This window comes from Falco biarmicus, chromosome 6, assembly GCF_023638135.1.
Source record: "Falco biarmicus isolate bFalBia1 chromosome 6, bFalBia1.pri, whole genome shotgun sequence".
In the NCBI taxonomy this organism is placed as follows: Eukaryota; Metazoa; Chordata; class Aves; order Falconiformes; family Falconidae; genus Falco; species Falco biarmicus.
In genome coordinates this window covers 45,221,178-45,242,272 of record NC_079293.1, presented here as the reverse complement: position 1 = coordinate 45,242,272, position 21,095 = coordinate 45,221,178, and the positions used below count along the sequence as shown (strand labels likewise).

The following is a 21,095-nucleotide window of genomic DNA, read 5'->3' as shown; positions in this document are numbered from 1 at the left end:
CGTCGCCGTGTGCTCACACAGCCACCACCTCCCCCGGTTACCTGCCGGCGTTCCCCCGCCGCGCTTCCCAACAGCCATGCCCGGCGGCTCGCGCGAGCGGCGCGTGCAGGGGGTCCTCCGGCGCCTTTGCCGGGGCGACCCGCTCCGGGCACGTCTCTGGAGAGCCCGCGGGGCTACGGAACTGGAGAGCCCGCCGTGCTACGGAACCTGGAGAGCCCGCCGGGCTACGGAACCTGGAGAGCCCGCCGGGCTACGGAACCTGGAGAGCCCGCCGGGCTACGGAACTGGAGAGCCCGCGGGGCTACGGAACTGGAGAGCCCGCCGGGCTACGGAACTGGAGAGCCCGCCGGGCTACGGAACCTGGAGAGCCCGCCGGGCTACGGAACTGGAGAGCCCGCGGGGCTACGGAACTGGAGAGCCCGCCGGGCTACGGAACTGGAGAGCCCGCCGGGCTACGGAACCTGGAGAGCCCGCCGGGCTACGGAACCTGGAGAGCCCGCCGGGCTACGGAACTGGAGAGCCCGCCGGGCTACGGAACTGGAGAGCCCGCGGGGCTACGGAACCTGGAAGGGCCCGGGCGGAGGGGCCGAGGCGCGCCGGGGCCGGGCGGGGCGGGGCCGAGGGCGGGGCCGAGGGCGGGGTCGAGGGCGGCCCCGCCCGGCGGAGCTGTTCAGGGCAGAGGGTGCTGAGCGCCGCCGCGCCGCCTCGCGCAGCCGGGCGGGGCCGGCGCCTCCCCGCGCCGCGCTCGCGGGTGCCGGCGGGGGGAGCCGGTCCCGCCGCTCCCGCCGCCGCCGCGCCCGCCTGCGCGCCGCCGCCGCCTGGGGCTATGGCGGCGCTGGTGCTGGTGCTGCTGGCGGCGCTGGGCGGGCGGGCCGTGCTGCCGGGCGGGCGGTGCGCGGCGCCGCTGGCCGACCTGCGGTCGCAGATCTCGGGCGTGGAGTCGCTGCTGGAGGAGTTTCGCCGGCAGCTGCAGCAGGAGGAGCCGGGACCGCCGGCGGCGGCGGCGGGCGGCGACGGCGGGGAGCAGTGCGGCGGCGGCAGCAGCTTCTCCTCCAGGCCCGACTCCATCATCCGCACCAAGGACTCCATCGCGGCCGGCGCCACCTTCCTGCGGGCCCCCGCCGCCGTGGCGGGCTGGCGGCAGTGCCTGGACGCCTGCTGCGCCGAGCCGCGCTGCACGCTGGCCGTGGTGCAGGGGCCCGGCCGGCCGCGGGGCGCGGCGGCGGCGGAGCTGGGCTGCTACCTCTTCAACTGCACGCACCGCGGCCGCCCCGTCTGCCGCTTCGCCCCGCACCGCGGCTACAGCAGCTATAGCCGCCGGCCCGCCGGCTTCGCCCCGCCGCCGCCCGCCGCGCCGCCGGGTAAGGGCCGCCGCGGGCGTCGGGGCGCGGGGCCTGGCCCACGGCGGCTTCGCGCGGGACGGGCCGCGCCGCGCTCGGGGAGCGGCCGGACGGCGGGGGGGAAATGGCGGCAGCCGGCCCCGGGCGCGGGGGCGGGACGGGGACGGGGACGGGGCCGCTCTCCGCGACGCCGCCGCCGCTTGGCGGGGCCGCCAGCGAGGGGGGAACCTGCGCGCGGCTTCCCCGGCGCCGGGAACGGGCGCCCGGGTCAGGAGGCCTCGGCCGCGGCGGGGAGGGCGGGAGCGGACGGGGCGGCCCGTCCGTGCGGGGGGTACGCGGGGAGCGCCCCTTCGGGGCGGCCCGGCCCTCACCCCTCGGCCTGTGCGCAGCCTCGGGAGCCGGCGGGGCTGCCCTGGGCGGCGGGAGCGCGTCCGGGGGGGCAGGCGGGTCCCGGCCGCGGGCCAGGCTGCCCGGGGCGCCGCGGTGCTGGGCAGCCCGCACAGCCCGGACCGCTGCCGCCGGCGCTGCCAGCGCCGGGAGCGGTAGCTGGGGACAAGCACGTACCCTTCCGGGGCTGCTGTCCGGAACGGATCAGCGAGGCAGGGTTCCCGGCCGCTGAACGCGGAATTTTTCCCTCCTATGAAAGTTAGAGTGTGGCTGAAGAAGACCGGGATAGCTCACCGGCAGCCCGGAGACTCCGTACCCGCCGCCGGAGCCTGGGCCGTATCAGAAGCCGCAGTTTGTTCCAGCCTGAAACATATTTAAGAACAACATAATCCAGAGCCAGCAGCTGTAGATAAAAAAATGTCTGGGTTTCTCAATTTGGAGTCTGTTTCCTAGCAGCTGACCCAAAGAACTTGCTCGCACTCCCCCACCGCCTGTTGTTAAACCTCTTCCATCTTAACTAATGCTGTTAATTTCAGTACCTTCTGTTGACAATACTTACCTAAATTATCTTCAGCGATATTTCTCAACTGTAGTAAATTAGTCATGAAGAAAACCTAGCGGCGGTGTTAATGAAAACTGTGTGTGCAGGTGCCACCTGCTATTACTGCTCCCTTGGCAGGGGAGACCTCAGGCTTCAGGTCCACCCAGTCCTGCCTGTTTTACGAGAATGCCAACGCGAATTCCCTGGAAACAAGAGAGAGCAGCGGCTCAATTTTTGGAGAAGTTATGGTGCCTAAATATTGTTTTCCAAGTGCATGGGCAGGTAAACTAGACAGCTATAGGGAGGAATTTATGGCAGTAAAGATGAGACAAGCTCATCTTTACTAGGAGTCCCAGAAAAACCCAAGGAGTATTTTTGACATTTTCAATGGGAAAAGTATTAGTTCCACAGTATTATTTATGTAGCAACTTCTGGGTAATTGTAGTTTATAACCCTGTATGCACTTGCAAGATAGAAGGCTTAAAGCTTGATTTTAGGTCAAAGTCACAAACAATTAGGCTTCTTTGGAAACCTTTGAAAATATCCTTCATGAAAATGTCCTTCATCACTTTGAACTGCCTTAATTACATTAAAACCTGGCCCTAACTTAGAGTGCAGTTAATAATGGCACAATATAAATAATACTATTGCTCAAATGATACTCTACCTATTAGAAATCCTGAATTTCTTAAGTTCTTGAATTCTGGCATGCCTTGTCTTTTTGGAAGCTTTCATGGCTATCAGCACTGGGCTTGCAAGGCAATTTCAGTTTCTAATCTGCAAATTGCTCTGTGTCCTATTGGGTTTATTTAAAAGTCCGCCTTGTGGGTGATGGTGCTATCAGAAACAGGGGATTATGACTTAATGCAATTACACCAGAGCTGAAGCAGAGCCACGAAGGAGAATGAACTTTTATTCAAACATCTGTCAGCTGTGACATAGACCAGGAGAGATAAAATTAAGATTGAATTATTTTGCCATCTGATGGTATGTTACTACTCAATTCTTGAATTACATTGAAAAATTGATCTGGACAACTGTGCGTCATCACAGGACAATGAAAACACATCTCTTTTCCCTTATGTCACCCCATAACTGAATTTAGGAAATTTAGAAAAGAGCTTTTCATATCAAGATGTTCTTTCACCAGGGGATCACGTTTTACCTGTTCTTCCCCCACACACACCTCCAAGCACTGTGGTGTTGAGTCTTCTGCTGTTCTCTTTTTGATAAAACCAAACCAACATCTGTTCATAAACATTGTGTCCTCGTAATTCAAAATTTTTTCTGGGCATTAGTATACAGTGATCTCTAGGATGTTGTGGTTTCATTTATGTCAAGGATCATCAGTAAACCAAAACAAATTGCTTATTTAATTCTGGAAGCAACTGATGACAGATAGGTATCTCTCAGATCAGGCATATCTCTGTGTACTTCCAGAATGGTCAGCGGTGGGATGAGTTTTTGAGATTGAACATTTCAGTGTAAATCCAAGTCCTTCACTTTAAACCCCATTTGTGCTGGTTTGACTGTGGATTTACTTTGCACTTCCGGACAGTTTGTGCTGTGTTACCAATTGCCTGTACGGAAAGAAGTCATGGTTTTGCCTTTGTTAGGCAAATTTTTAAATTTTTGACATAGAAAGAAAGAGGACTTGAATGCCTCACCACAAATGCCTGACTTTCCTTCTGTGCTAGTCACTAGGGATGAGCAATGGGAGGATTCAGCATTAAGGTAAACTAATATCAAAGCCATTCAGGAATCGGCAGTGAAATAACCTTTCATAACAAAGCTTTCATTCAGACAACTAGCTGGCAGCTTCATTATTGCCAGGGTTTTGTTAGTCTAACCTGAAAAACTTGTGGTCTGATTGGCAAAAGTACTTAGTACTCACAATTTTAATCGGTAAGAACTGTACTTTGAATATAGTAAAATGCTACAAATCCTGAAGAGTCTGAAAATCAGGCTTTGAATGTCTTAAATTAGGCACTTAAAATTGGTGGTAATTTCTGATGATTTTTAATCATTATGTGCACTGCTTCACTAGGATGCCAGCTTATGTTAAATAAGTCTTTCACTCATATAATGATGCATTATAAAAGGAAACTAAAAGCTTGTTAGGTTATACAGAGTACTATAAAAGGTGTGCAGTACCTGCCATCTGAATATTTATGTAATTCATATTTAAATCCATTTTCCTTAGTTCAGATTAAAAAAACTACACTGATTATAACAATGCTGTTTGCTGTATTAGTGAGACATCCCTGTACGTAGAGAGGTGTTCTATGCCATGTGCTTTTAATGTCACAGTTATTTCCTGAAGACATCACTGAATATGGAAAAGTTAGCTAAAATTTAAGTAGATAATACCTTGCTTAATGAAATGTGTGCTAACGAACCTGTCCTGTCTTTCAGGAAGTTGCACAGTGTTAAATAAATACCTTAACCAAGATAAAATATGTTTTACATAAATAATCACTCAGCTTCCCCTCATAAATAACTGAGCTTCTGTTTTTTTATTGAAGGAGAATACGATGAGCCTCCACAGTGCAAGGCAGGACAAGATATTGTGCTGCAGTCACCTGTCGACTGGGTGCTTTTGGATGGCCGAGAAAGTTTAGATGACCATGGGATTGTGCAGTATGAGTGGACGCTGCTGCAAGGCGACTCATCGGTTGAAATGAAGGTACCCGTGCAATCTCGCGCATGGCCAGTTACTTGCAGATTGTTGTGTTCATACAGTTTTAAATGTTAAGTGTATTCAAATGGATATGGCTACCAGGCACCAAAACTAGGATGACCGTACAACTTGAGCGTTTATTTCATAGAAATACAGAGCAACCCAGTTTTGAAAGGACCTCAAAAGATCATCTGGTCCAACCTTTCATGAGATGAGGAACCTAGATGAGATTATTTCATCTGTCCAATCATATTTTGAAAACCTCCAATGATGGGGACTATACCATGTCCCTGGGAAGTTTACTCCAGTGATTATTTCTAGCGGTTTATACAGTTCACCTCTATCCAGGATGGCACAAGATGGCCAGCAGCAAACAAGTAGATGCTAATACTCTATTGTATTTCAGCTCTGCTGTCTTTCACCATTGTTTGTGCTCACTGCACTTGGTTTTCTGCCTCTGTGATCCAGGTTACATACACCTCAGTAATTGAGTTACTAAAAATAATAAGGTATTTAATAAGATCAACAGTCTTCTGTCGATGTTTATGGAGAAACTGCAAAGAAATGTGTGATGTAGACCTTGTGAGGTATCTTGGGATCCTATTTTATTACATCCATACAATTTCTGCTGCAGTTTGTTTTCAACTTAACCATCAAGAGATGGGTTCTCCATCCTACCATTCTTTGTGAATGCTCTAGGAGCAGCAGAAAAGGAAAGGAAAAATGTCTCAAACCTATAGACTCTACTCAGTCTGTTCACAGCCCACAATATTCAGGGTGCACCAGGAACTCCACCTATAGCAGGAGTGACTTGTAAAGGGGAGAGCGTGTAGACCATAGAACTTACTGTTGCTGAGATGCTGCCAATGGATAGGAAGAGTTTAAACATCAGCAAGATCAGCAAGAGGAACAGTCCAAAACCCGAGAGGCCACGTGTGCCAGTGCCACCACAATGAGCAGTACTTGACAGTTGCTGCTTATGTCTGTCCAGCTCAGTAATATGAAAGACAAATTACCAGTATCAACGAAGTTAACTCCAGATGTGTAATGATGGAACAAACCAGAGTTTCACCTAACACAAAGAGAAAGCTGAATGCATTGAAATCTAAAATTGTCACCCATGGAAAAACCCAACAGAGCAACTGGTTATTCCTTAGCCTCCTGGAGGACAGTGTATGTAATGTACATACCTACAGTATGTAGGTAATTGAAGATCACCATGTCACAGTTAAGTTATATGCTGCTGGCTGAACCCAAAGAAGACTATTGGGTTTCTCTGGTGAATAGTTACTAAAATTTATGCATAAGAAACTTTGTAAATGTACCCTCACAGAAAACACATCAGGGTTATTCAAAAGTGTTACTAAAGCCAGTTCTGCGTGCTTTTAAAAGTTCTGTCTTCTACTGCAAGATCCACATCTTTGGAAGGGTGACTGCAGTCAGCCAGTTCTGAATGACCTGAGGTTGTATTGCAATTTGAAACTGTCATTTCAAAGACCACCGGGATCTTGTCTATCTTCATTTATTATTTTATTGGCTTGAAAATTAAAAGGTTAAAAGGCTTTGATAAGGAGTGTGAACAGCATGATACATAGAAAAGACTTGCATGAAGCTTTAAGAATAGTTGCTAGATATCATTAATATTTTATTATCAAGAGTTGTTAATCTGACCCTCTGCAGCATTGTTTTATTTAAATAATAATTAAATACTCTTTAAATTAATCTTTTGTGTAGTAATGTATCTAGAGTAAGACAAAAAAAGTTAATTAAAAAATGTAAAGTTCGTGTTTTTACTTTTACTCCAAGTCATTTCATAAAATAGAGACAAGTCTTACATCCATTTTAACTTGCAAAATTCTCATTAATCTTGATGATTTCTTTATATTTGGTAATGGAAAAAAAATTGACACACATTCATGCTTGAATATATACTTTCCCATTGTGTTCAAATGAGCAGGGATTTCTCCAACAGATAAGTACCCTGATGATTATGCATGGTAATTAAATTTTTAGAGTTGAAAGAATAATAGTGATTTTTTTCATACAATCCTCAGTTGCTGTCTCTCTAGTACTTCAGTTGCTGTCCTGAAATTACTGGATTTCATGTCATTTATTCTCAGAAAACAATATATGAATCCATAGCTACAAGGGAGAATGGGACTGTGTTTAAATAAGATGCAGCTGTTGCATTGCATTTGTGTACCAAAGAATAAATAGAAGGCAGAGGAGGCAGGACTGCTATAAAGAGATCTTAGCATATTGTAGGAGGAATTTTTTTTTTCTATTGTGACTGATTATTGCTTCTTAGATAATTAGCTTCTCAGATTGCTACCACATACTGTAACTGTGCAGCTCCATGACACTTAGGGGCAATTATGGGTTGTTTTTTAAAAAATCCTGACTATCTGGAATGGTACTGTCAAGTTTGAGCCAAATTCTGTAAGAAAGCAGGTACAGTCACGCATTCTTCAGGGCAGGGTGGAGATAAAAAGGAAAGCACAGAGGTTTCCAGGAGGAGTGGCAGCATATTCAGAAGTCAGTGGCATTTCTTTGGCTTTGCACTGAGAACAGTTGGACTCCATGGCTCATGAGTTTTAAATACCATATTTTCTCTCCCAGCAGTCATGGTGAACAGCAGCAGGTGTTTTTAGAGCATATTTATTTCTGTAATACACTAAAGAATAAAATCTAAGGGGTCATATACTCCATCAGGAGGTAATCAACAGCATGATCAGATAACTGAGTGCATTTGTGTAAATAGAAAAAGAAAGACATTTCAGTTAGGAGATTCACTTACCAAAAGAGAAAAATGCATTTATCAATACACCCTACTATAAAGATAGGTCTAGGGCTCTATTATGATATTTATAAAAAAATCCCATTCTCTTTTAGGCATGAAAAGCAACTTTAAATAAGCAAACCAAAGAATTTCGGTTGTAATATTAACGATAATCACAGAGGATTTAATGTACCTTTCAGTTATTTATAAAAATATCCCTGTGTGCTTCATTTGTAAAAAACCGATACATATCCAATAAACATGGAGTGCTTTTTTGTAGTTACTGAAATATGTGTTACTGAATTCTCAGACAGCTGGAGTTACTCGTGACTGGTAATTGTCACAAGGTTAGAAAACATTCAACATTTTCAAGTATCACATTCATTTAATACAAACTTACTTCTAAATGGCTGTGGTACTAGTAATGCCAGTTTGTTACCGGTTTTAAATTAAAATTTTAAAATTTAAATTAATTTTTTTAAACATTAGATTTTAATTGAAGTACTTTCTGGATTTGTATCACATGACTTTCTGAAACCTATTGTTTAGGTCACTCACTATAGATGAACTTAGTTCTGGTTCAGAGCAAGGCATGGAAATGCAGTGTGTGGCATGGAAAAATCCAGTCCAGCAATTGTAAAAGTTGTACGTGACTACATCAATGTCATGCTGGACAGAAGTAGGCAATCTTATTAATAAAACAATGCTATCAGTTACCTTATCATAAATAAATATATAACAAAAGTAACTTCTGTGGATACATGTGTACTGTCCACTAACTCGATAGAGGGCAAAATACTCCAATATTTCACTGCCTGCCCTCTAAAATCACATTTCTAAGTACCAAAGAACTAGTCAAATGTACGTTTCCATTTATTCTCCAGTGCTAAGATCCACAGCTCCAGGTACCATGAAAAACAGTACAGTTAACAAAAGTTAAGTGTGTTTATTTTAACAAGAGGATGCAGAAAAAAGATCAAGCCGTTACATGTTGATGCATATGTTGGAGTGGGCTGGCTAGACTTAAAAGAAATATTTAATCTGTGTGAAAAGCATTGTACAGAAGTGAGCGCCCTATTCCTTGAAGTTTATGGACAGATCCTTTATACCAATATGGATTTTTTCGTTGTGTGTCTTTAATCAGGTACCGCAACCAGGAACACTGAAACTGTCTCACATTCAGGAAGGCGGGTATATTTTCCAGCTAACTGTGACAGACACTGCAGGTCAGCGGAGCTCTGACAACGTCTCTGTGACCATCCTGCCCATGGTTCATTCTGCAGTAGGTGAGAAAATGACTGGAGCTGTTGCCTGTGTGACACCCAGGGTATGGTATTCAGAGCAAGGGTCTTGATGGAGGCAGAAACCTTATTCTCCATATCTAGTGCTTTATTTTGCCCTTATTTATCACATAATGACACCTCTTTCAGCTTTGAATTGCTGTTTCAAAGTGAGAAAGTGAGCAAGTGTCACTTGTATGTTAGAGCAATATTTTCAAGCATTTCAGTGTTCATCCTTGTATTGCTAATAAGCGTGCAGGGTTGGAAAAATTAACATAACAACAAAAAGTATCATAACAATGACTATACATTTCATTGTATAGTCAGACGGTGTGTGTGACATGACAGGGCTTGTGCTATAGGGAAGACCCAGTTAAAATCAGTTAATAGTATGTGTGAGACACAAACTAGTAATAGTATTGACCTGCATCTGTAGTCCAATCATTTCTGATAGCTTTTTCTGGTTTTCACGCACGTAAGCTTTTCTGTGTAATGGTTGTTATCAAAGCTTTATGTTACTGGGGAAACAGACCCATCATTTTTAAACTCTGAGCTCAGGAAACATGTAAAAAGCATAAAAGGTACAAAACAAGTTAGATTTCAGTGGCTGTCAATTCTGAACTCTTTAATGTCATAACTTCTAATTACATTGTCATTGCCAAGTTGCTAATACGATCTGCTGCCCAGGCACAAAGTAAAAGTTAAATTGCATCATCACTATGTTCAGCTGAACCAGTGAAAATTTTGCTCTTCAAAGAGAGTATTCCCTCTGGTAATAAATTGGTATTACAAAAATCCAGTTATGAGTCTGCTTAATAATGCCTGTATTCCAGATAATGGATGACAAAGTTATTTTCATTAATGTTTAATTCAGCTAAAGCAGCCAGAGATGTTTGCTGGCTAATTTATTTACTGCTGTGGTATCTGTGGTATCTTTTGGATGGAGCACATAGAGGATTTGCTGCCTTTTTTCTTTTTCTAATTCCCTGAGTAGGTTTGCAATTCAAGTGCTACTGCTGTAGTTAAACCAGTGCCTGGTGCCTTAATGCATGCAAGACCTACGCTATTTTTAGTGCTGAGTTTAGGAGATGCATTTTCTAAGTATGATTTTAGGGGTTTTAAATAGGCGCCTGTGTTTCTGCCATACTTCCTTAGCGTTGTGCACCTTTTTGTACATAGCAGGGTAACATCCAAAGGCTTCCTTACGCAAATTGATTTGCTGTTACAACATTAACCAAACACTGAATTTGATAGCACTTTACAAAGCAATGAACTATGCTGCTGCTGGTAGGACAAAAGCATAGATGTAAACACTTGATAATTACAGGGTCAGAACAGGTTTCAGGAAAGCTTTGAGTATGCAAAATGAAACGTCCAGAGACAATCTCAATTTCCAGGGGAATCTAAATATTAAAGCAGGCAGCAATCAATTCATTCTGGTGAAGGTCACTTGTGAGACCTTGTACTTAGTCCTGCTTTGGCATGTGCTATATTGGAGTCAATGGATTGCTGGTGTAAATAAATTATGAGCATTCTTTTCGTCTTTAATTAGGTTGCAGAAAACGTGCCATAAAAGATCTCATATAGTCCATATGCATGTATGTAAAATAACATATTGTCAGAAATACAGAATGGGTATGTAGTAGAAGTTATGTGTTGGGGAGATGCAGTTACAGACATAGAGATTTCATTCATCTATTTTTAGGACTGTCCTGGGTCTTTTAAGCCTGGGAAGATCTCCTTTCAGCTTAGGCCAGCAGAGTAAAGTGCTGTAGGAGTGCTGCACAAGGTGTAAGGTGCAACAGCCTCCAGGTTGAGTATTCCTGTAGTAAAGAGATTGCCAGAATAGTGATGAGGGTGCCTGGAACAGCTATTAGCTATATTAGCTTTTGTGTCAATATAGCATCATATAGCTGAGCCTGGCCTTTCTTCAGCTTCCTGCCTTGTTCACAGTCCTTCTTGGCATAGCATGGCTTTGCTTTTTCCTTGATGCTGCAGATTTTAGTCACTGAATCAGTATTTACTGCTGGGATATCTCTTTTGGTAATTTGGGAATTGTTTCTTAACAGCCTGTGTTGGGGTCTGCTCTCGCTACCAGTTTATCTGCGATGATGGCTGCTGCATTGACATCACATTTGCTTGTGATGGTGTGAGGCAGTGCCCTGATGGATCGGATGAAACCTTCTGCCAGAACTGTAAGTGCGCCAGGCCACAGCGTAGATTGTGAAAGTAACCACAGCCTGAACGACCCAAGGGGAATGATGCCCCTTCTGTGGCCTCTTTCCCTGTGGGCCAGCAGCTTGCTCCGACCATAGAGCCTTTCATTGGAAATAGCACATGGGAAGGTTTAATGTCCACATACAGCAGATGCTCAGAAATTAACTCCCATTTTTTCAAAGCATATCAAAACTGTCCCCAAATGACAGATTTTGTGTTGAGTTCTTGACATTTAAAAGATCAATTCTATACTTGCATGGTGATTCTGGAAACAGAGACCCTGTTCCTGATCTGAAAAGGTGTCTCAGATGTACACTTCAGAGTGCACTTACACACCTTGCAAGAATCTAAACCCTGGAAATATGGGAACCAGTGGATTCACCATCTCTTTGTTTGCTTCCATTACTCATCTTCAATATAAGCCCATGCCCAGCCAAGTGAACAAAAATCATCAGAGGGTGAATTGGCACAACAGCTAACCACCTCTTCATTGATATTTCAGTTGCTGGATTTCACTGTAGAGTTCATGAGTATACTCTTGTTTAACAGCTGGCAGTGGGCAATTGGTAACTTGCTTTGTATCTGGAACTCACATTTTGTCGTATGTCTGAAACTGAGAAGTGGTTTAGCCTGCTTCAAGGCCCATATCAGAGGGCCTTCCATCAGAACACTGTCATTCCCTTCAATTCTGTACAAAAATGATTTTTGTTTCTGTTAACAGTCAGTCCAGGTCGGAAGACGGTAACACATGCAGCTCTTGGCACTACCCAGCAAAGGACTGTTGGACTGACCGAAAACACTGATGAAAACTCTGCAGAAAAGACCCTGAAAGCCACCGCCAGAAATCAATCACTTCTCTCCGTGGATGCAGACATGTCTAACCAGTCGCTTTCTCAGGGACCAAAGAAACAAACCAGTGGATTTGTGCCAGGTGAGAACTGAAACGAATCTGTTTCAATAAATCATTCTCTTTAAGGAAAGAAAATGTCATGCACCTTAAACTTACTTGAATTGTCTTTTGGTGCCTGGCTAACAGTAAAAATTTGCAAATGTGAAAAATACAAAAGAAGCTTGTAATAATGAAGTTACAAGTAGGTATTGCTTTATAATTGTCAAGTCTGGTTCTTACCAGGTGCAGGAAGTTAGTTAAAGTGTAGGAATGCTAGGAAAATAATACAGTCTAAGGAACAAAACCTGTGGTGAGCTAAACACAAATTCTGCCACAGGTTCAGCTGTATAAGCTGATATATAAGGCTCTTTAAATCTGTGGGGGAGTACCTTCAGGAGAACGTAACAAAGTACTGTTCAGCTTGGGTGACAGTAATTGCTTTTCTCCTGATGCCAACTGATTACCTTTTTTTCCCCCCAAAGTAATATCTTGATTATTATGGGCGCTTTTTTCTGAAGCGTGTCTCGAAGGCAGGAGAAATCTTTCATCACTGTAGAGAAGGCTCAGTCTGGTATCAAGCAACACCAGGTCCCCAGTAATATTCTCCATAGAGGCTGCAAGCCTGTTGTGAGTCAGCGTCTAGTGATGTTACAGGCAGAGTCCCCAACACTTGCCTTGGTAAAGCTCCAGAAGCTTCAATGAAATTGGTGTGTCTTTTAAGGTTCCTGCTGGTGAATTAAAATGATCTGAAATGGCGATTGAATGAAAGCAAAACTGTGTGCACAAAGCCTAAAATGGGTATGAGACCTCTCACTTTTATTTCTTCATGGTTTAGTCTGACTCTTGCCCCCAAGGTGCAACTGTTTATAAACAGCTTTATTTTCTTGTTACAACAAAGCAATGCTCAGTGCCCTCTGCTGCTGACTCTTGTAAAGGGCATTTCCCTGGTTGACACCAGTTTTCTTCAGGTGCTTGTACTCCATCTGTGGAGACTGCAAAGGGAGAGAAAACAACATTCTTCAAGAATTTACCTGTCTTAGTGAACAACAGCAAAATATGCTCTCAAATATTTCCCTCTTTTCTGGCAGTGTAGATGACCTCAGTGCTCCTTATTGGAATACAGTTCTGAAGACTGCCCCAAACCCTTCTCGCCCACATAGTCCCGAGTGACAGCTGATATGGGGCCACCCAAACTAACCATCAAATTGCCAAAGGGCATTGCAGGCTTCAGTGGAAAGTCAGCTGCTAAGTAGGTCACAAAAACCGTTGGGTTTGTGAATCCAGAAGTGAAACCAGAACTGAGGTCACCAACTTTGGCAACCTGTAATCAGAGGTTATTATTGGAAGTGCATGTAAACGCATGGCACTTTTGCATAGTCATTTTCTGTGTGTACCCGTTGCACAATGACTTACTTGCACCACTTTTGCTCTCAAGGTAGCCTTTTGCACAGCAGTAGACAGTAAAAGAAAAAATTTAGTATAAAACTAAAAAAATGTGATGGGGCTTCAGTGTACTACTAGAAGCTGTTATAATCTCTTTAATTTTAAGCAGGCAAGATTTCCAGCTGACTGTGTCTGGTTTTAATTCTTGAGATTTTAATATTGATCTTTTGACAAGACTCGGTCAGAATTTAATGTCAGTTAAATGATACTTAAGGATTTCCTTGCAGAATAGAAGGACCCAATCCTTACTGACCCAGGAGTCCAATGCTTTTAACCAAAAAAGCAGAAAACAGCTCAGTGAGTTTTTAAATCACCTATGGATCAGTTCCAAGCATGTGGTGGGACATAAAGAGGTGCTAGTTACCTGCCTCCAAAGGGAAACTGCCAAAATCTGTTCTGAGTTGCTGTCTGCCCGTGCAGATATTTAAACTCCATAGGAATTACATGCTGTATGTTAATGATTCCCAGAGGTCCAGAGAGGTTCAAGTCCTGACCCAGTGGCAAGCACCACAGTCTTCCAGGAGTTGAGGAGACAGGCATCTAACCTATTCCTAAAAATCCCTCCAGAAGCATTAATGAGATTTCTCTCATCACTGCCATCTCAGGGAGGTTACAGACCAAATCTAATAATTAAGTGCTACAAAAATGAGAGACACAGAAGCACTGGAGCAGCTCCATGAGGCCCATCTGGACAAGTGTTCAGGAGGGCAATAACTGCTAGATGCATTTTTCAGGAGAGGTAAGCAGCACTGAACAGAAATCATACCAGAAGCCTCAAAAGTTTAGCAATTTCACTGGCAGAAATCCTGTTCTGGGATGGACTTTCTGCTGAGACAGTACCAGGTTTGCTGCTGCTGCCAAGGCAGAACCTGTGCCTCCAAGTCACAGTGTAAAGGTAAAGACCTTGTTGGACCAAGGCAATAATGTTACTTGTTGGCCTAGAGTGGACTTTGCAAGCATCCAGGCTCCTGGTATACCATTATAAATAAATTTCAAAAATAAGCTTTAATGATTTCAGTGTCAACATGGTGAAAAGCTGCCTGCTTAAGATATATATTAAGGGGTATGGCTTTACAGCGGCAGGACAGGTTCCAGCTTTTCACTTGAGAGCACTCCATTCAGGGCTACATTTGTCTTGCTTCTTAGCGTTTGCAAATCATGATGGAAATACAAGCCAGGAAAGAAAACATGATGCTCTTGGATCCAGTGACTGCAAGGCAGAGCAAGAGGAGGTGTTAATATTAAGGGTAATGTCTACCACAGACAACACATGGCACGTTCTAGGTGGCTGCTAGACATGATTCTTGATACAGAAGCTCTCAGCTGACTTAACAGAAGTTTTTCACAAGAAGTTGCAGGACTGGGGAGTTGTTTTGTTTTCTTTTTAACATTTGTTTTTATTACAGTGATGGTTACAGTACCAATAAAGACAGGTCCCTTCTGCTACTTACCTCCCCATTAGCAGCTTTCACATCTGAGAATCCAATAAAGATGTTAAATAAAGGGACCTCCTTGTCAAGGACTACCATATTTATCTCTTCTCTATTTTGAAAGGAGCTGGGCTAAGCTGTAGTGTTTTGGACTGTGAGATAGTTCCTCGCAGCAGGAATATGAGCTTTCTGCCTATGAGGGTAATACTAGGGGAAATTTGTCCCAGCATGCATTTTCTCCTTACAGTTTCTCTGTTCCCAGTTCCCCTTAACCTGCTGTCTTTACTCCAGTAGCCCCTCATTTTTGTCTCTGACTTGATACGAGCTTTTTAAGGATGTACACTTAGGTATGAAAAGGCGAAAATACGCAAGTCCGAGGTAAGGACTGTTTAAAACTTCTACCTGACTTAGCAAGGGATCTATTCACAGTAAAAAGAAAAAAGAAAAAAAAAAAAAAGCAACAAAACCCAAAACCTAAAACAAAACCCAAAAGCCTTTCATTGTTGACAGCGAGTGAATATTATTCTGCACTCCTGCCTTTCCACTGTGTTTCCTCTGCAGTAGGGTGACTCCAGGGGAACACCGAGTCCAACTCAAGAGAGAACCTCATCAGGCACTCAGGGCATGGGGTCTTCTGCAAGAGGTTCATGGTTTACTTTTGCTCAAGTTGGCAGGCCAAACATTTTCTTCCATAGTTGGGAGTGGATGCAGGAAGAGGCCTCTGATGTCGATAAAGGAGTCTTTTCCTTTTGCAGACACACCTCCATAGTGAAGTAACCCAGACTGCATCTCCAGCGCAGCATTTCTGCATGGCTGCCTCCAAAGTGCCCCGGTCTCCTTCTCCAGGGAAGTTTTCAAGCCCAGCTGCATATTCTGGCACTGCTGCGCTTGCAAATGAATGTACCAAAAATACAGTTGCAGCAAAGCACACTGAAGTGAGCCATGCGCTGGTTTCTAAACAGCAATAGCCAGTCTAGCAGACGGATTGAATTCACAAGCAGCCTGAAGATCTGCACGCCGCAGCATAGCCAACTCAAGTGTATAAATCACCATAACAGCTTTGCATTCCCCTGGCACAGGGTCTCTGCCTCTCCCCAGGCTGCCTGCGCCAGCTGTTGTGCAGTACTGCTCAGGGCTGGGATTACAATGTTTGACTGAGTGCCCAAGCCTTGGTCATGTTTTTGCTGCGGAGGCATTGACAGCAGTAGCCATAACTGAGAACTCTAATTTAGGGTGACTGGAAAGGGCTACAAATTGCCGTGCCCTAGGCACGGACTAGAAAATGGAAGACAAAGTGAAAACAAAACAAAACCCACATAACATACTTTATGTCAGGCTTCTAAACTTGTTTAGGGAAATCTTTCTTTGTTGTAAGATATTGAGCAGTATTGACTCTGATAACCCCTCCAATCCTGTAAGAAGTCTTAACAAAACCCTACAAGCTTTATTGAAAGGATTCTGTGATTCTTCTACCCTCCCAAAGTTTTCCCACTAAATTTCTCTCCATATTCAGGTATAGCTGCCAAATGCCTTTACAAACAGTTGACTTAAATATTCCCTTTATTCAAATGACAGGAAAACAAATTTATGAAACGGGCATTCAGATTTATTTTATATATATATATATATATATATATATATATATAACCTTGTCATACAGGCTAGAGCAGCTCTAAGAAGAGCCGATGTCTTTTGGGTATTTCCAAAATAAAGACAAATACTCATTTCATTTACAGAAGACAGAAGCAGAAAAGAGCTGCTGGTTTTGGTCCCAATTACATTCAGGTTATTTTTCACAGCTCCAGTATCATACAGGTACCTTAAAGCCGGTACAGTTTACACTTAGAATTTCCTTAAGTCCTCTTTCCATGCCAGAGCAACTTGAAGAGCCTGAATGAAAACGAGGACTGCAGCTTCTTTCTAAGGCATTTCCTAGCAGGTGAAGATAGCATTTAAGCCCTCCTACCCATAACGGCATGGCAATAAAGCCAGAGCCTGGGAGGCTGTGCTGTGCCTTGGCTTGGGGACGTTAGCACTAACCTTATACCAGTATTGATGAGTCATAGAATCATAGAGTGGTTTGGGTTGAAAGAGACCTTAAAAATCATCTAATTTCAACCCCCCTGCCATGGGCTGTTCCAGTGTCTCACCACCCTCACAGTAAAGAATTTTTTCCTAATCAAAATCTACCCTCTTTTAGTTTAAAAGCATTACCCCTTGCCCAATTGCTACAGGCTCTGCTGAAAACTGTCCCCATCCTTCTTATAAGCCCCCTTTAGGTACTGAAAAGTTCCTATAGGTCTTGGAGCCTTCTCTCCTCCAGGCTGGACCCCAGCTCTCCCAGCCTGTCTTCGTAGGAGAGGTGCTCCAGCCCTCTGATCACCTTCGTGCCCCTCCTCTGGGCTCGCTCCAGTGGGTCCGTGTCCTTCTTATGCTGGGGACCCCAGAGCTGGATGCAGCGCTGCAGGTGGGGTCTCACAAGGAGGGAGTAGAGGGGGACAATCGCCTCCCTCACGCAGCTGGCCACGCTTCTTTTGATGCAGCCCAGGACACAGCTGGTTTCCTGGGCTGAGGGTGCACATCGCCAGGTCACACCGAGCTTTGCAGCCGCCAGCTCCCCCGAGCCCCACTCCCCAGGGCTGCTCCCGATCCATTCTCTGCCCAGCCTGTACTGATGCTGGAGTTGCCCCGACCCAGGTGCGGCACCTCGCACTTGGCCTTGTTGAACTTCATGAAACAATTTAAGCTTTAATGAACGGTTGTGGGTATTTGCTGCTGCCACTGACAGGGACGTGTTCTGCCACTCTCCCGAGCCGCTGGTGGTGGGTGGGAGTTACACGTGATGCATGTTCCGAGCTAATTGACTTAAACACTTCCTTAACACCCACCACTATAGGCAGTTCCAGCTACAATGTTTCACATTCATATTTTACAGATCTTGTAGCATAGTATGTTTCCACTGGCACTGGCACAGTTCTGAGGGCTGCCAGCAAATGTATCACAGTACGAAGTGCCCTTCAATATTTATGTTATCCATAAAAACCAAACATAGTCGTTACATTTAAAAACATAGGTGGATTTCTGATTTTTGTGAGGGTGTTGGTGGATTAAGCTGTCACTCTTGCACCAAGTGTCACCATAGCTACTGCTGTAGGAGTTCAGTGGGAGGGCTGGAGGGAGTCCCAGCCGAGATGCAGCAGAACTGCAGCCGCCTGCACTCCCAGGGTGAACACTTCTTAGCAGCAAAGAACACCTTGTCTCTTCTGGTGTAGTTACAATGCTCTGTAATAACTTCCATACCACACAAAGCTGAAGTGACTCCAAGTCATCCTCTTTGAAATGTTTTCTGCATGTGTTTTTATGTCTTCCAAGCGCGTAAGCTCTGCATCCGTGTGTCAGGTACCAGGCAAAACCAAGGTGATTTGTGCCGCCAGCCTCTGCATTTCCTGCTTTACAGGTTCCAAGGGTGAAGAGCAACACAACTTGAAATGGCCTCATTTTCAACTACATATAACTGTTTTAGTGATGTTTTAGCTCAGTTTGGTCTATACCCCATTAGAGATGTTTGTAAAAGATAGTTTGTATCCATCTTTTTTTTTTTCAATGTAAAATGACCCCACTTGGATTTGGTTGAGATGCATTGTGGTTTGCAGTGCAAAACTGAATTTACATTTTAGCTTTAGTTTCACATTATTTCAAAAATTCAAGTTACACAACTGGAGTCAGAAGTTCTTAATTATTTTTTTTCCTTCCTAAATCTAAGTGCTTTCACATTATTTAATTCTATTCTCCTGTGGATAAGACTTCTTGAGTCACTGAACTGCAATACTCATTTATCTTGCTTGACTTCATGCAGATAACAGTTCCTCAGGGAAAAGAACAGGTGATCAAAACGGGGATGGCATAATGGTGCCAAAGAGAGGTCAGCTTGGAGGTGGTCGTCCAGTCCCAGAAACAGGTAAGACCAACCACGTGAATTCATTTTTAATTAGGTTAGTTTTCCGGTGAGATGCTATAGATCCAGATACTATAGTCAAGAACTGAATAATGTACTTCCATTTTCTGAACTGTTCCTAACATGTATGATCATACAGTTTAATTTCACAGCATGAGTTGCTCCAGATATTAGCGCCCAAGTGACAGACTAGGTGTATTTTTAAAGAAAAGTTTAAAGGTTTTCCCTACTGATTTCTCAATATATTGAATAAAGTGTCATTTGTCTTAACCTTGTTGTAGGTGCTGTGTTACCCTTAGCCTTAGGCTTGGCCATCACTGCTTTACTGCTGCTTATGGTTGCTTGCAGACTGCGTTTAGTGAGACAGAAGCTTAAAAAAGCTCGACCCATTACATCCGAAGAGTCCGATTATCTCATCAATGGGATGTATCTATAAAAGCTGGATTTAGGTCAGTTGTTTTCTCCCCTTTCTCCTGTGTCCATGAACCTCTGCCTCTATAAAAAGACCAAAACCTTTAGTTAAGTGTCAAGTGTAGAAGAAGCCTACAAGATGAGGAACATGTTCTTCCCCTTCAGTGATAAACAAGCGGGTAGATGCCCGTGCTCAGAAAAATAGATGTGTTCACACTCCAGAGAGTAGCTCCAGTCGGCTATTGCACAGAAGACACTGCAAGATGGGGAAACCCCAACCTGGCTGTGGGGTGCCCTTGTCCTCCCCACAGCAGTCAGGGCCCCAGCCGCAGCAGAGTGCGCCCCAGGGCCAGGCACTAAAGCAGCCAAGGCCCAGCAGCCCCGGCTGGCCGTGCTGGCCAAGGCGCAGAGGGAAGCCTGTGCCACCCTGCTCTTAGTGCTGCCACCGCTGTGCTCCACTCTGGGGACCAGGACGCTCCAGACCAATGCGTTACTTCACTGTCCAGCAGAGACTGATTTGTGTACTTTCCACCTGATGCACTGGGAGTATTTCCATTAAAGAATTTGTCTTGCTTTGTTAATTAAAAGCGATTGCTATCTAAGCACCAGCTTTTGTAATGAAATTTGGGATTTAAGGGACAAAGCATCTTTTTTTTTTCATTCGTAGTTTAAACCTCTGTGCAGCTAACACAGAGTCATGCTTACTAAATGCTAAAATGAAAAAATACAAGCCCTCAGCAGACAAGTTTGGACATACCAGTGTTTGACAGCAGTCATGTGCGATCCCAGAGCTATGTCTCTCCCTGGAGCTCAGGGCTTGTTCAGCCTTTTCCACCCCAGCTCAACATGCTGCATGGTGTGAGAGAGCAGCACGCAGTGGCTTTTACCTGAGATGCCGGAGTGCAGGATTCCTGCTGGTTATCCCTTAGCTCCCTGCAAAGCTTGAAAGCTTCGGCGACCTGCCCTCACCCCAGCAAAATTCTCATAGAATTAAAGCAAGTAATTTATATGTGTGAGTGAACTTCAGATGTGTTAATAGTAAAATGTGTACAGTACCTGTTATATGTACATATATATACACACCCCGTGCTGTCTATCTTGTTTGACTGTCCAAGGGCATCACGTTCATCACAGGTCCCAATAAAAACAGTCAAATGAGGCATGCATCTTTTTGTATGTCGTCTTTTGTACTTCAGTAACATCAACTTCAGCAAGAATATTGCTGTGGTATACAAATAGTTTTTCAAGTTGCTCAGTCTTCATTACTGTATGTAAAAATAGCTCTAATAAACCTATTTTATTCTTATATTTCTTGCATTGCCTTTATTCCCAGCTACCAGCTAAATTCTGTGCTATGGACCACAGCATGAGAACAGACAGAAGTACGTTTCTCCTTTCTGTGAAACAACCTTAAAAGAAGCTGGAACGTTTGCACTGGAGGGCGTTGAGATATTTTGGGTTAGGTGAGACTGAGAAAAACAGGGCGTCCACCTCCATAACCTGTCTCTTGAGCAGACCCTGGGCTGAGCAGGAAGCAGCCGCAGAGCTGGCTGTGCCAGCCGCTCAGGGGACCCAGCTGCCAGCGCTCCCTGCTCATAGCCCTCCTGCCACATTAGGCAAGGTCTGGTTGGTTGTAGGCCAGTGTTACATTGGGTCTGGGAGACCTTCTGCTGGTGCTGCCCATTTCTAACCTGGGAGCGTGGCCCTTCTTGCATCCTAGCCTACAGCAGGCACAGCAAATAG

General features: G+C 44.8%; 1 protein-coding gene across 1 annotated transcript; it reads left to right on the top strand.

The window, feature by feature from the left end:
- The first annotated feature begins 736 nt into the window (after window positions 1-736).
- On the top strand, window positions 737-20,658 carry LRP11 (LDL receptor related protein 11). Its single transcript, XM_056344582.1, has 7 exons — window positions 737-1,361; window positions 4,794-4,954; window positions 8,872-9,013; window positions 11,077-11,202; window positions 11,946-12,155; window positions 18,843-18,944; window positions 19,223-20,658. Exons 1-7 carry the CDS (start codon window positions 827-829, stop codon window positions 19,375-19,377), a joined length of 1,431 nt encoding a protein of 476 aa, XP_056200557.1. The 5' UTR covers window positions 737-826; the 3' UTR covers window positions 19,378-20,658.
- Window positions 20,659-21,095: the final 437 nt, after the last annotated feature.

Bases quoted from the DNA above. Each gene is read 5' to 3' on its own strand.
- LRP11 (XM_056344582.1), top strand. From the start codon at position 827: ATGGCGGCGCTGGTGCTGGTGCTGCTGGCGGCGCTGGGCGGGCGGGCC. The intron at 1,362-4,793 runs GTAAGGGCCGCC...TTTTTATTGAAG, and splicing joins GCCGCCCGCCGCGCCGCCGG to GAGAATACGATGAGCCTCCA. The intron at 12,156-18,842 runs GTGAGAACTGAA...GACTTCATGCAG, and splicing joins AACCAGTGGATTTGTGCCAG to ATAACAGTTCCTCAGGGAAA.